Raw genomic sequence first — 17,113 nt, 5'->3', positions numbered from 1 at the left:
CTATCGTTCCTAGGCAGTAATATGAAGTATATTATTAAATATTTTTAAGCAATATTAAATGATTTAGACAGACTTTAATTACATCGACAAGTATTAAACGTAAGTAGACGAAAAAATAGTCAAGTAAATACGCGTTATCAAAGATCACTCAAAAGGTAATATCAGATCACGATCAAATTTAAAAGACACTACAAGATAAGCATCAGCTTTCGATTAAAATAAGAATCACCAAAATCGGTATACCAAGTGAAAAGTTATGCGATATACTCGTAATACAACGTAGATCAATCAAAAAGTAGTCAAGTAAATACGTATTATTAGATATAACTCAAAAAATACTTGTTAGATCTCAATTAAAATTAAATGGGACCACATGTCACGCAACAAATTTCGATTAAAATAATTGTATTTGCTCGGAAACGAATAAAAACCAACTTCAGTTACATCGACAAGTAATACAACGTAGGTAGACGAAAAAAATAGTCAAGTAAATACGCGTTATCAAAGATAACTCAAAAAGCTGTAATCAGATTTCGATGAAATTTAAATGTAATCATATGATAAACACCAGCTTTTGATTAAATATAAAAATCGGTTCACCAAGTAAAAAGTTATACAGTATAATATAACGTAGGTCGACGAAAAAGTAGTCAAGTAAAAACGCATTATTAGATATAACTCCAAAAGCAGTTGTTAGATCTCAAATAAATTTTAGTGGGACCTAATGACACGCAACACCTTAACGATTAAAAAAAATGTCGAAATCGGTCCATCTAGTCAAAAGTTCTGACGTAACATACAAAAAAAAAACAGTCGAATTGAGAACCTCCTCCTTTTTTGGAAGTCGGTTAAAAAATCATCGAAATTAGTTCACCCAGTCAATAGTTTAGTTCCGTCATAGAGCTGTGTAAGTTTTGTACAAGGATGTCGAGAGGTAACGTGTGCATAGTATTTACGTTCAAAGGTATTTTTATTGCATAATAATCATTCGAGATTAACAGATATCATTAATCGTTTAAACGACTTGTCCTAATTTTGCATGTTTCTTTATAATGTAAAAATAACTGAAAGTTGGTTTTGAGTTTATCAACATTAATTTGGAAAAAAATAGCTGTGTCAAACAAAAAGAGACGTGAAACGAAGTCGAGCTGTAAAAAGTAAATTTCCAAAAAGTAAGACGGTATAGACGGTATAGAGTATTGTAAATAAGACTATTTACACAACAACAAAGTCTTCTTTTTTTGCTCGAAATGTGAAACAAAATATATCTAGCAGATACTTACTTTTTTAATAATTGTAAAAAATTGATCAATTTTAATAATAATGGTCCTAATAATACCCTTAGAGAACTGACGTAGTTAACTGAGGTGAGGCACAGCAGGAAATATCCTGCTCAAAATCTAGGGTAGCCAGACTGGGGACCACGACCTTTAAGAATATCATAGCTAAATAGCACTCAGGGGTGTGAAACTCTCATACAATATCGTAATTCAAAAATATTCGTACAAACTAACGCCATCTTTTAGAGGAGGAGGGTGAGTTCGGGGTGATAGATTAATGTGCCAAAAATAGATGGCAGTAGCAGCAGTAGAGTCTAGAATTTTTGCAAATATAATTAATTTAAATAATCAATCAAACATGTTTTGTACGATTCATAGGTATAAAAAAATATATTATAAAATATAAGTATATTTTAATTTATCTCCAATATTTTTTGCCGTGGCAATATTATTGAGGCCCATCGTGCATTAGTCGGCCATATTTGAATTTTGAATCACTCGTTTAATTGTGTTTGTTCAGTGTTCGTTGTGTTTTTAATTTTATTGTGTTATTCCCTACGTTTTGGCTTGTTTACGGACTTTTTGATCTTCTACGTGTTACGACATCACCTGGATTGTTATTTGGACCCCGGACTGATTGCATGACTGTTAACTTGGCTCTTTATTACACGGATTACAATTTTTGCAATTTTGATTAAGTATTTTAAAATGCCGAAATCAGCTGAATTAAAATGTTATTTCAAATGTGATATTTATGGTGAGTATTCAAATTATTTAAAGAAACGTTTCAAAGCAGTATTTAGACATTAAGTATTATACCAAGATTACTCTTTTCTTCTCTATTCGACTTAGTAAAAAAAATTATAAAAGAAGTAATTAATTTGTATGCCATTTTAAAATTTGGTTAGCAAGAAAAACAGCCTATAAATCATTTGGCAAACATACAAGGATTTTTTTCAGTAATAATAAAATGAGGCTGCAAAATTTTTTTCTTTATAAAATCATAATAATAGTTAGTAATTCAAACATAAGCAAGCAGCTTGTCTTATTATGTATCTACAAAAAAAAACAGTCATACTGCAAAATAATTATTTGTCGGAGCAAGATTGATTGGCATTCATATTTAAATTTTGGTTAGCAATAAAAATAGATTACGTTTTTTTTTTTTTTTCAAAATCAGCAGTGTTCGTTAAAAGTGGGTGGAAAATAAAGCTATATATATGACACTATCCCAATATTACTAAATAGGGATCCCTTTCTTTCGAATTTTTGTTTTTCTAATTTAATTTTGCAGTTAGGTATTTTTTGGCATACTATTTCAGTAGGCATAATTATCTTAAAGGCTTATATTACCAGCACATGGGTCACTCATTGCTGCTTTTACATATATTCAGCCACAAAAAAAAAAAATACTATAACTGTTCAGAGACAATACAAATTGCAGACGGATTTAGAAATATTTGCTGACTATATGTTGTTGCCCAATTGTACTAGCTAATCAGTAATATTTTTTTGCTAACAATGATACAAATACTTTGCAAACTGTTTAAATCACACCCTTAATAAAATAGAAGTAATAATTAACTCTTTTTATTCCTTTCATTGCATTTAGAATTCATTATTATGTCTCTTTAGTATCACTTTTATGTATAAAGCAATATTTTAAGAATATTAAAAATTTTCAGGACCCTTACATCGCTTTCCCAAATGGGAATATCCTCATACAGAGAAGTTAAACCAATGAAAATTTTGAAATTTTGATAGGAATGATCATGTTAAAAAACAAGCATCCGATTATTATAATAAAAGATGAAAATAAACAACAGTTTTATAAATTCTATATGGTACTGGTGTTTTATTTTTAAACCCTCGATTATCTGTTAATATTAGGTAAAATAGAATTAATTTGAAATCAAATTTTTAATACTTAACACAAAAAAAAAAAAAAAAATAGAAAATATTCTTAATGTACATACTTGTTACTTTTTGATAAAAGTTAATGATAAATATGAAATACTTTTCACACTATTTCCACCAATTTATTGATACGAACTGTTTGTATTAATAAATAAGTGGAAAAAGTGTGAAAAGTACATACAGTATATTATTTAAATAATAATCAATCTGGTAAAAAATAAATAAACAGCGCCACCTGTAGTATTATTATAGAAATAAAATTGTATGTGCACGCCATCTGTTAGTGGGGGAGGTCGTGATACATCAATTTTAATTTCTGAGTGGCGTATCTATACCAGTATATAAGTGTATAATCTATGATAGCACTGCTTTCAAGCAGTGCTGTGTTGTTATTGTTAGTGTGCAGAGCTCCTTAGTGGATTGTGATTAGGGTCAACAATGCGTTTGCGATGCTTCTGGTATTACGTCTATAAGCTACTAGAATCGCTTCATCCGTTCAGGCGTATGTTTGTTTGCCGCTCAGTTGTATAAAAAAGGGGAAACATATGTCAATTTAACACGTTAAAATAATGTAACAAAAGTACTTTACCTTCAGTTTATAGTCTTATAGAAAATCACTACCACGCGTTGGATTGAGAAAAAAAAACTGCTTCTTTCATAAGACGTTACTCTTTATATAGCATCTACTTTTTATCTCTCGTTTAGATCAGTTAGTAAATTGGAAATATTAATTATGTATTTTATATATTTCCATAAATACCATATTAATATAACGCGTTTATTAATCAATTCAAATGAAACTGTAAGGTTATTAAATCTTCAAGATATGTCGAAAACCTTTTCACTTAAAAAGATTAAATTTGGCAGGGAAGTTCTAGTAGTAGACGTCCACCAAGAACGGATTTTGTGACACGGTCGCATGGTAAGGAGGTCCAAGGGTCTCGCAATTTTTTATTAGTCTTTCATTTTTTGCGCTATAAACGCTAAAACTTTATTTTTAGTAGACGCCCACTAAGAATCGATATTGAAAATTAATACCTGTAAGGGTTTTGTAATACAGATTGAAAATTACTATGGCAAAACCGTAATTTTTTTATGGACTGTAGTTGAGAATGAGTAAGTACCTGTTTCAGCCTTTGTGCAAATTCTTCCATTGAGAGGGTGCAATAGAGGTTAACAATTTACAGGTTAGCGTGGATATCCCTCATTACCGGAGTTAGACGTACAGAACTTTATTCTTAGGCTTTTGATGATAAATACATAAATATGTATTTTTGAAATTTCATTTCCATTTGTCATTTATATTTGTATGAAAATGCGTCTAATTTTTGCATGCACTCTTATTTTTAAAAGCAGTCTGCTCTTGAAATTATAAATATCCATCTTTAATCTTAGACCTGGTTAGGTACTAAGTAATTAGAGAGAAATATGGAAATGAGTTGCACTTAGACACAGTCTTAAAAGTTTGTCTAATATATCGGAATTTTGGATAGTAAAATAGGATGTTCGTATTATTGTAACTACTTACTTAAAAATGGCTGAAGTTGACCTCAGGGTGGGGCAGTTTTTCGCGCGGCTGTGTTAGGAAACCTAATCAAAAAGCAGTCTAGTACTTCTAGAGCACAAAACATGTATGTATGTGGTATACAAAGACTTCCTAAATTATTGTAATTAGGTACTTCTTACATTAGCACCTCATTTTGAATGTAATCAGTTACTATGTGAGCGAAGCCACGGTCAATAGCTAGTTTATAACTAAACGTAAACAATTAAGCTAAGTATAACACAGATTCAACATTACAATATACTTTAATATCTACGATTTTATTTTTGTGTTACACACACCCATAAGGAATTCTAAACATTTTTTGAATATCATATCAAAAATTGACCGCTCCAGCGGACCCTGCTGGAGCGGTAATTTTTGATGTGATATTCAAAAAACGATTACAATATACTTTAATATTTTGTTTTATAAATTTATTTCAATTCAGTTAGGAATAAGTACTTAATTTAATTATATACTAGCTTTTACCCACGGCTTCGCCCGCATTGAAAGCTATTAAATAAGTATTTGAGAGAGATTTTATATTTCGCATTTTTTTTAAATAAAAAGTATCCTATGTTACTTCGAAACCTCCAAGAATATGTATACAAAGTTTCATGATGATTGGTTAAGTTGTTTTCGCGTGAAGGCGTAACAAACAAACTTACATTCACATTTATAATATTAGCAGGGTATATCTTGCGTTATTTGATAGTTATGCGTTAGTTTTTTTTTTATCTTTCGTTAGTTACTATAATCACTTCGATTCTACGGGGACTAGCGCGAATGTCATTTTTAAGATCACAGCTAAATCCTGTGGTGAGTAAGGTGGCCAGAGCTCTTGGGCAAGCGTCGAGGGTAGGGTCGGCAACGCTTCTGGGATGCTTCTGGTATTGCGGGCGTCTATAGCTTGTTTAACGACCTAGGCTTATAAAAAAAAAAAAAAAAAAGAAAACGAATGATCTAGTCCCAGTGACCATGGCCACCCGACATTCAAGTCCCGGAAAATCAAGCGTTCATAGTGACCGTGGACATTAAGGTTACTAAACTGTAAATCTACATAAAACACAGTTAATCTACATGTTTTTCTAATTACGATTTTATAATATCGCTTCATCATTAGTCATATTTTTTTTAGATTATTAAATATAATTAATTCATAATTTTAAATCGCGACTTCCAGATTCTCTGATAAGAGATAAGATCTCTATTTATTTAAATGATATGTTGTAGTGATTTCTTGATATCATATTTTCATATACAATATTACATTTTTATTCAAATAAATATTTTGTTTTTGTCGTTTTTTTTTTTTGTGTTTATCAACATTTATTTATTTTTTAGTCTAATTTCTTGACGTATTGCTAGATGATGTTTTTGTTGTGTTCGTTTTACTATTTATTTTTTTGTTACCTTTGTATTTGGATAGATTTGATTAGATTAAACTGTTAGATTATAATATATACATGTTTTTGAAGTTTTCTATTTCAATTATTTATGTCATAAAATTTAATAAATGAAATAAAAAAACAGACGCGATCAAAAAAATGTTATTCTAGTCAATGACTGTCGAAGTAAATATTCTAAAGTTTTAACTATAACAGCAGAATTATACTTTTTACATGATTTTATTTTTACCGTCCTAGTGAACTTAAGGCGGTTACGGATTAAAATCTCGCTCAGGTCAGACAATACAGAGTAGTTGTTAATATTCGCCAACCCGCATTGGAGCAGCACCTTCTCCTACATGGAGAAAGAGGCCTATGCCTGCAGTGGAAAATTACAGCGGATATATATAATTGTTTCTGGTCTACACGTAAAGCCGTTACTCAGGGCTACAGGGCCCGACCTACGTCATTTTATAAAAGCTGAAAGTTTTTGAGCGCATGCTCCCAAGACAGGTTGAAGTAATGGCCATGGAATATTAAAAAATTATGCATAAGAAATGACTAAGTTAGTTGCCACTTTGTATGCCTGGTATCTGCCAAAGTAAACATGAGTTAAACTTCATATTTGGCCATTGCTCCTATCGGTATTAGGAGCATACACTGAGAAATTTGATGAAATGGCGATAGTCTGGCCCTCCTCGGTCTATTATTTGACAAGATATTATGTATTATAACGTAAAGTGCTGCATTTTATGATAAAATCTTTATCATTTAAATGTAAAACAGTCAAAATTATTTACGGTTTATTTTCATAAATCTTCAAATAGGTATTTTTTTATTATATAGGAAGCCAACACGTTGATACAAAAACAAATTATATTTGGCCATTGCTCCTATCGGTATTAGGAGCATGCACTGAGAAATTTGATGAAATGGCGATAGTCTGGCCCTCCTCGGTCTATTATTTGACAAGATATTATGTATTATAACGTAAAGTTCTGCATTTTCTGATAAAATCTTTATCATTTAAATGTAAAACAGTCAAAATTATTTACGGTTTATTTTCATAAATCTTCAAATAGGTATTTTCTTATTATATAGGAAGCTAACACGTTGAACAACATTACAGCTCTTTAGGTCTCTAGAGAGACAAAAAACAAATTATATTTATTTTACGACTGTAACCGTAAAATAATACAAAAAGGAAATCTATGTGTCGCTTTGAGTGATATTAGTCTCAATAAAAACAAACGCTACTGTATAAAATAATTTCATTTATTCATTTATGTTCTATACATCATACATATTTACATAAAGTCGAAGGTATATTTATTAACATTATGGAGTATTTTACTTGCACCTATATATTAAAACACTTATATTATTATATATAAAACTTATAAAAAGGTAAGGCACCTTAGGGAAGCTTAATTAAATCGATTTCTGATCAATGGTCGAAATATAACAAAGCTTTATATAGAAAAATAGGTAAGTAACCAAATCTTATATAGAAATTTAATGTTGCCAGAAACAAATTGCGAAATAAAAAAAAATAGTATATACACAAATATAACAAATTATTTTTTATTGATTTAAATAAGTATTTGATACAATGTAATTATCTATATAAAGAATAAAAAGTCATAGATTAAAGTTGTCGTAATTTTCGACCACAAGTGAAATCCACTGAAGTTTATTTAAGATAAAATTTAAAAAATCAGATATATAAGACTAGTGTTTCCGTCAATGGACCTCACTTTCAGACATCGACTCGTCGAACGCTCAGTATCGGGGACTTAGAATACTATATTTACAAATGTCATCATTTACAGCAGTTATAAAAATAGTTCTTTTATATCATTATTGTGACATTCATTTCTGAATGCATTTGCATTTGAAAACTACGTGATAAATCTCTTTTAGAAAACGCCAGTTGAAATTATATTTTAATTATAATATAATCCTTGTAAATTATTTTTATTGGTTCAAAATCCATTAAAAATTATTTAAAGGTTCCATAATTCAAATCATTCAAATGTAACACTTTATATGTATACAGGTCTTTTCAATATGCCATCTATTTGGAACATCACTACGGATTTAATTTCGAACGCTGATTGTTTAATTGTAAGGAATTTGTGTAAAAAATATATCTCTGGTAATCAAAATGGACTTGATAAATCAAAACTTCTTGATTTGACTTAAATAAAACTTCTTGACTTGATTGCGTTTAAACTATAACTAGCAACACCCGTGCGAATAATTCGCAATAAATAAGTATAATAATTGTCAATCATGTTGACGTTGTTTCAAATTAAAGCTGTCATATATATAATTTTAATCCATTTCAAGAATAAGAATAAGATTATAATTTTAATATTTAAATATTAATTTTAATTATAGCAATATCAATAATAATTTTTTAATTGTAGATGCTAGTAGAGCAAGCAATTATCTATAAAATGGTATATAATTAATGGAGAATAATTGAGGTTTTTTCCAAAAAGGGAGGCAAACATCTTAACCTTAGCGTATTAATATATATGATATGGGTATATATGCATAATTCAAACGAATAGTTTTCAAACGCATACACATACAGAACATTTAATAACAAATCACGTTTCAGTCCGTATATCTTTAGATACAAGTTAGATATATTAACATTTTGTATATAATGACTACTGTCATATAAAACATTTTGTCAGCGAACTTGTCAGAAAGAAAAAGAGTATACTCATATAAACTATATTTTACAGAAATATATCAAAATTTACAAAGGTGTATTTAATATAACATAAAATAATGAAGCTATTATAACCAGATTAGTGCTTTAAATTCAAAGGAGAATAGTATATACTGTCATTGTTCATAATAAGTTTTTTAAGAGCTAGGATTGGTAAATCATTGTGATTCTATATTGTCAAAATATTGAAAAGTTTATATTGCATGACGTTTTGTAACATATTAATATAAATAATAATAGTCACCAGTAAAAGATAGCTATAAACAAAATATTTTAAGAACTAAATAATGATATACCTTAGAAGTAAAGATGGAATTTAGCTTATTTTGTTTACAAAACATTATGCAATATCATTTTCACACCACTTTGGTAACTTATGTTACGGTCGTCATGTCAAGGAATAGAGTAAAAATCGATTACATTTACAAAATAAAAGGAACACAAAGTGCTTAAAAAATAACAAGTTAAATATACATTGTGGTAGATTTGGTATGCGTGCGCGCTGTACCTTGAAACGACTGACACTGACAATGAGATCAATTTTTTTGAAGATTCAAACTTGGAAATTACATTCTTCATAAGTTCATACAAAGAAAAAATATATTACCTTCACATCTATCGTCAAAAAATTTCTATCTACAACGCCATCTATCTGTGACATTTCTTCCTACAACTGAATCTGTAACATTGATATGTACCATTTCATTAAAGCCTCACATTACCCTACACTATTCGGTCGGTCATGGTACAGTGCGCTAAAGAGATTGCTCGCTCGTTGAGTGCAGTCTATCGTTGTATATCACAGAGCTGTGTGCAGGGGGGTACGTCGACTAGCTGGGCGCGTTCAACTGCGACGAGACAACCGCTAGGTGTCACTAGAAGAGGCGCGGTAGAGTTTCCCACCCATACTTTTTTTACATCATCCGTACCGTGTTGTGGCCGTGACATATATCCACCCCTGTAAAAAAAAAGAATTATTTTAGTGTTATTAAGACGACGCATTTGCTCAGCGGTCACAGCACTGGTTTATGGTTGTTGCGGTAACGTTTTCCAATTCGATCTTCTCACATAGGCCATACAGATGTTTGCCGTGGCCTGGGCGTTTGTGCTTTGTATTCCATGGACTGTCTGGGCGTGTGTGATTCCGGACCCTCGACACTGGAATTAACCCTAGTGGGGGCCTTGAGTGTGAGGCGTGTATTTATTTATATTTATTTATACAAGACGATTACAAGCGTTGTTTCAACCGAGTGAACGTTTGTAACTTTGCTCATATACATTGTGATGTTTTACAATCGACTCGATATAACATACTTTATCAGGGTTACTATTCCCAGTACTCACACTCGATACCATTACCAGGAAATTATACATTACATTTTCCTATACTAATACGTACGCACTTTTACGTACTAATTCGTCAACACACCCAACATGGAAGTTTATGATATTATGTTACTATTAGTACAAGTATACATATATAGAAACAAATTATTAATTACAATCATAAGTAACGGACGAAGTTCAATTTAAATTCAAGTTATTATAATAAGTTTTTAACTAAATAGCCTAATTCGACCAATTATAACAATTTTTATTATTGCTTATCATTATCATGATCACATTTTTTACATGTATTTATAACAAATCTAGTTTTAACGTAGTAAAAAAATAAGAATTAAGCGTGAACTTGCAAATTGCTGCGGTAATTATAACTACTTTTTACGGAATAAATTATGTATATATTACAATTACTTGTTTGCGAGTATGGAGTAAATATGGAGATTGATATTTTTTGTTACAAAAAAAAATATTTTATTTTATATATAATGAATCATAATAGGTGGCAAAGTTACGTTGTATACTCGTACTCATATAAAAATGTTAATTTAATAATGTTGCAGTGTTGTTCAAATTAGATAGTTCATTTTTCTATTAAATATGCATACACAGAGTATAGATGTTAATATAGAAACTATTTATTTAAAACCATTTTTGTCAAACTATTACTTACTAAATATGCTGTCCAAAGAAAATATGGAAAAAATAATATAAAAAAAATGACAATTTAGTATAAAAACGAAAAATAATCATAATAAATACCTGAGTTTTCTATCTGCCTGCAATAAAGCATCAGCTCTTAACAGTCGTACTGCCACAGCTACCAGCAGAAACAATATGAGTGCTCCACAAACTGGCACGGCTATAGTAGCTGCTTTGAACCAAACTTCACCATTATAAGACGCGCCCCTCTCGCTGGCAACACTGCCTTCTGGAAAAATAGAATAACATTATTAAATTTTATTAATTAATGTTGAAGAGCTATTATTTTTAGAGAAGATTTTGTGATCTTTATGACTGGACTAGACTTCCCATGAGTCATAGTGTGAAGTTTTATAGCCTAATGTCGTCCGGAATGAATAGGTTCTTCGACAAACAAGCTCTTAGTATATAGTAAATTCAGAATTAATTCTAAATTAATCTTTAAAACTAAAATCACAATCGGAACATAAGTCGTGAATATTGAGCTGTGTTTTTTTTTAACAAAGCGTGCCGCAAAAATATACTACTTAATATTTATTTTAAAAAAATTCACGTTGTTATATTTTCATATGTTTGTTAATTAATTCAAATAGTCATACACGGAACTTATGTAATTATGTTAATATACAAATAAAACTATAGAAATTAAAGTTATAACGTGTTGTACAAAACATATCGCACCCTTAATAAAACAAAGATGTAACTCAAAAATCGCAAATTGTGGGAATTGGCGTTTGAAGTTTAGCACTTTTTCCGCATTGTGTTTGATTAAAAATTACCAATTATTTGTAATGCTCTTAATGACTTTTACTATTGATATCAGTAGTTTAAAGTACAGAGATTAATAGAATAATAGAAAAACAACTGTGTTACAGTCTATAATAGCTGTAAAATGGAGATGAAAAAAAAGTTCCGACTTAAATCTCTTTATGCCAAAAATTACTTAATATTTTAGGTAGTATTTCAAAAAAATTCTCTTTAGTATTAAAACATAACAAAAAGTTTTAAAAATAAATCACAATGTTTCGTTTTATGATTATTTAATTGTAATTATGACGTTGTATGTATTAATGCATCATTTTTTTATAAAACGAAAACTGAAATTTATCACCTTTTTTTTAAATTAAACAAATTTTTATTAATCATCTCATATTTATATATCTCTTTATGGCTACAAATATTGTTTTTTAAACAAAACAAAAACTATACACTATTATAAGAATTAGGTACAATTAGTCTCTAGTAAATATCTCCTAAAATCACAAATAATTACTAACCACAAATAATCTAATATATAAAATTCTCGTGTCGCGGTGTTTGTAGTTAAACTCCTCCGAAACGGCTAGACCGATTCACACGAAATTTTGTGTGCATATCGGGTAGGTCTGAGAATCGAACAACATCTATTTTTCATACCCCTAAGTTAAAAGGGGGGGGGGGATTAAGGGGTTTAGTAACATATATGGCAAAACAAAGTTTGCGGGGTCAGCTAGTAAATAGTATAAAAATCAGCAGTCTCTTCTTTCTTATAATGTCTATCATCTTGTTTTTGCTCATTGTTTGAATTATCATATGATACACATAGATCACACTGACCTGTTTTTGGTTGGTGAAACCCTAAGTTAAATACCGTCGGAATCAATATTTTCTGCAAATTTGAATCGTCTTGCCATAAGACTCGACGAATTCCAACCACCAGAGCAGGTTGGGTTTCGAAATGGCTACAACACCGTAGACCACATCCATACTGTTCGACAGATTATTCAAAAGACAGAGACATATAATCAGCCGCTGTGTATGGAATTTGTGGACTGCGAGAAAGCCTTCAACTGTGTCGAGACCTGGGCTGTCCTGGACTCTCTGCAGAGATTTCATATCGACTGGCGATATATCGTGGTACTGAGATGTATGTACGACGCAACGACGATGACCGTTCATGTCCAGGACCAGAGAACAATACCTATTTCCCTGCAGCGTGGGGTAAGACAGCAAGATGTAATATCACCGAAACTGTTTACCACTGCGCTGGAGGATATCTTTAAGATCTTGAACAAGGCATCAATGTCAACGGTGAATACATCTCTCACCTTCGTTTCGCCGACGATATCGTCATCTTTGCGGACATCATCTAGCCGGTCTAAACGAGTCCTCCTGACGTGTCGTTCTCTGTATGAACTTGGACAAAACGAAAGTTATGTCTAACAACCAAGTCATACCGAGACAGGTATCGGTCGATGGTACCCTTCTCTAAGTTGTTCAGGATTATATTTACTTAGGCCATACTATCCAACTAGGCCGCAACCACTTTGAGAAGGAGGCCAATAGGAGGATTCGGTGGGGCTGGGCGGCATTTGGCAGGCTTCGTCGAGTCTTCACTTCGAAGATTCCGCAATGCTTGAAGACAAAAGTCTTCGAGCAATACGTCCTGTCTGTGTTAACATACCGAGCCGAGACATGGACACTGACGAAGGGACTGGTCCACAAATATAAAGTCCCTCAACGTGCAATGGAACTGGCCATGCTTGGGGTTTCCCTCAAAGATAGGATTAGAAACGAGACTACCGCGAGAGAACGAAAGTAACCGATATAGCCCACAGAATTAGCAAGTTGAAGTGGCAGTGGGCTGGTCATCTGTGGCGCAGGACCGGTGGCTGTTGGAGCAGACGCGTCCTGGAGTAGAGATCGCGTCTTGGCAAACACAGTGTGTGACGTCCTCTGGCCCGTTGGACCGACGATCTACCTCAGATTGCCGGTGTAAGCTGGATGAGGATTGCGGAAAACCGGGATGTCTAGCGCGAACTTGGGGAGGCCTATGTCCAGTAGTGCATTGCAATAGGCTGAACTGACTGACAAATATTTGGTTTATTATTGCAGTCAGAGTCAGAAGAACTTTGATTTTCAAACATAAAATTTCTTCTGTTGACAGGCTTATTAAACAACGTATTAAAATCTATAGTGCATCGTCGTCACTCAGGTCGACGTCACTTAGATCTGTGTATTATACTGGAGAAATATTGTAACTGGCCACACTATTGTAATTTCGTCGCTCTCTCAGCTGAATTTGCTCATATTTTGCTCAGTATTTTGTGGTGAATTGGTGTAAGACGTCTTTTCTTCACAATCCGTTGTAACGTTTTGTGGGGCAGGGTTTTGGGTAGGCATTGAACTATTGGAGCTTGAAAAACTGGATGAAGATGAGCTAGAAGAGCTTGACGATGATGAGCTAGATGAATCGGAACTAGATGAAGATGATCTTGAAGACGAACTAAAGGACTGTAAATGGCTAGTATTATTTAGGTGTCATTTTTCTCGTCAACTCATAAGTGACAGCAAAATATTGAGTCGGTGTCATCATTTTCGTCAGCTCTGCAGTTACATTTTTGGGCTCTGGAGATATATGTATTTTGTTGATTTTCCTCTTCAACCTGCATAACTTCTTTAGTCTAAAATAACAATAATTCATAACACTGTAGTATATTTTAAGGATGAATAATAATCATAATTATTTAACGTCAAAATAGCAGCATTGTTGAATGACAATGATCTATTCAGTCGTTTTGCCATAAAAGAGTAACAATCATCCATCCATACGTCATCCTCATAAACTTTCACATTTATTATAGTAATCAGATGAAAAAAAATTTATTACTTATTACAGTATTATTATATTACTTAAAAAGCCGACCGGTGGCGGGATAACCATCCAATTGCTGGCTTTGAAATACACAGGCCGAAGACGGGCAGCAGCGTCTTCGGAGCGACAAAGCCAGCCCTGCGGTCACCAACCCGCCTGCCCAGCGTGGTGACTATGGGCAAAACACATAAGTTCACGCTATTTTTGGCGAAAGATTGTGGAGGCCTATGTCCAGCAGTGGACTGTATAGGTTGTAATGATACACTATTATGTTTATCTTATAACTTTTACGCTCGATACGCTGTAACTCTTCATTGTGGTGTTCAGTTTCTGAATGTGGTATTAAACTTAAAAAAAATTGTGAGCTCTAAGACCATTTTCAAAACCTATACAAATAAGCACATCAGTTACAAGTTATTCTTAACTTTTACACGAAAAGGGAATTAATGTTGAAAGTTTTTACTTATCTTTCGTCATTCTAAATAATAAAAAGAAGTAAACAAAAGTGACTTTTATAAATAGCCTTATTTATTACAATAAAGTGATACTTAACCAATTACTCCAACAACTAAGGCATATATTTCAATATAAAACTGAAGTGTTAGGCGTTAACTTTGTAAAATTTGTCAATTTTTAAAACAAGACCGAAGTAAATCCAAATGTTACACATCATTATCAAATGCGTTTTCTGAGAGAATGAAGTATAACAAAAATCATCTTTTTATTTTAAATCCCTTTTAATCTAATATCGAATTATTTGATGTTACTCAAAACGGCAGCACTTCAATCTCCGCTCACTGCCGGTGCATCTCTGAATCACGCCACTTTATAAGAACTGACTTGTCAGTTCCAGTTGATAGAAAAGAGAGCAACAGTCGCGTATCTCTCTGTATCTTATAGTTAAAACGCCGGAGTCGAAGTCTAACTATTCTTTACGCGACGAAGACGGGTTTTCTTGTAAAATCTCCAAATCCACAAATTTTGAGTTACATCTTTGTTTTATTAAAGGTGCGATATAGCAACTCCTTACTTTAATTTATAACATTTACTTACTTAGCAATTAATTAGAAATAAAATGCGTTTACAAATAATTAACCAGATTACATCAATTTATATAAATTGATACCATTGAGCTTGTACTTATTAAGCAGAAATATAATAATAAAATGCCTACGCTCTTTCGTAGAATTTGCTAAGTGATAGGGATAATATATAATTTGCGACGTGGGCTGGTAGTCGGAAATCATTCAGACGGTACAGTATCGAATTTGTTATAATTTAATTTTATGCTTAATTATGACAAGGCAAATAATATAAAAATATTTTTAACGACTATCTACATACTAGGATCTAAATCGCGTATCGCCCTTATCCACTTTATTTGTAAATATGATTTTTACTTGTTTCTTTTTTTTAAGAGCAAAAAAGAATATACTTAGTATAATTTCAATGTTTAACCATTCATTAATTTTTATTATACTACTAGCTGTACCCTGCATCCGTAGCTACGTTTCTTTATTTTATTTTTGGTCGTACCAACTCAGAAACTTTTGTTGGTTCATGCACAACACTTTGCTGAAGATCACGACATGATCAAATGCATAGTTGCGATTATATAAAGGATATACAAACAAACATTCATATATATATGATATTATAGCATGTCATGTCATGTTATGTTACGTATATGCCATAAAATGTAAGTGGAACATTTGAAACAAAAATAATAGTAAGAGATCCGAACTAGAGACGAACTTCAACCATCTGCTTAATGGATAAATTTCTATTAAATATTAATTTATCACATTAGAAAAACAATAAATTTAAAATTGAAAAATTTATTTTAATTATTCTTTGACGGTTAGCAGGAAAGTGGACATAAGGTGCCAATCAAACCACTAATTGCAAATTCATGCGACGTTTCGATCCTTTATTGGACCATCATCAGGCATCTACAAAATACAAACATTGAAGAAAGTTGTACATTAATAATTTATTTTAATTTTATATTGCGCTTACGAGCTTAAAGAATAAATGTAATTAATACCTACCGATAAAATGAAGCCTGTATAAAATGCATACGTTGGGTTGTCTATTATTATCCTGGCATAACTACTTGGTTGGCAGGTATAAACAAGTATATTAATATATATTGTTTTAGTTACTTTCGCCCACGTGTTTTATATATAAATCATATATCAAATGAGCGCTGTTTCATTTCGAATACGATGACATAGTGTTGTCGGCTAAAAATCTGGTTTAATGGCGGTTGTCGAATATAATATGGCCTGGCCAGGAATTTTCCAGCCAACTTTATCACGATTTATCTTTAACATACTAGAGAAGACAGTTATTTAATTTTTATCTATGAAGCAGATGGGTGAAGATCACGTCTAGTTCGGATCTTAGACTATAAAAAATTATTGTCGATTAAAATCAATACTAATAATTACAAATTATGAATATTCGGTTTACGATTTAACTAATATTTGATTTATCTAACTTTTTGCATAATTTAATAATATTGACTAAGTTTTAAATTGAAATTTCTTAATCTAC

At 31.6% G+C, this 17,113-nt stretch overlaps 1 protein-coding gene across 1 annotated transcript in view; it reads right to left on the bottom strand.

The window, feature by feature from the left end:
* Window positions 1-9,617: 9,617 nt before the first annotated feature.
* LOC123656343 (BMP and activin membrane-bound inhibitor homolog) overlaps window positions 9,618-17,113 on the bottom strand; it is a 73,737-nt gene continuing 66,241 nt past the window's right edge. Inside the window, exons 5-7 of the mRNA XM_045592040.1 lie at window positions 15,899-15,904; window positions 10,981-11,146; window positions 9,618-9,835 (exon numbers count right to left, since the gene is read on the bottom strand). Coding sequence (XP_045447996.1) covers window positions 9,664-9,835; window positions 10,981-11,146; window positions 15,899-15,904 — 344 coding nt within the window. The 3' untranslated portion in view covers window positions 9,618-9,663. The remainder of the gene's footprint in view (window positions 9,836-10,980; window positions 11,147-15,898; window positions 15,905-17,113) is intronic.

Source organism: Melitaea cinxia, chromosome 9 (assembly GCF_905220565.1).
Source record: "Melitaea cinxia chromosome 9, ilMelCinx1.1, whole genome shotgun sequence".
Taxonomy (NCBI): domain Eukaryota; kingdom Metazoa; phylum Arthropoda; class Insecta; order Lepidoptera; family Nymphalidae; genus Melitaea; species Melitaea cinxia.
Note: the sequence above shows the minus strand (reverse complement) of the source record. Positions and strands in the feature narration are given on the sequence as shown.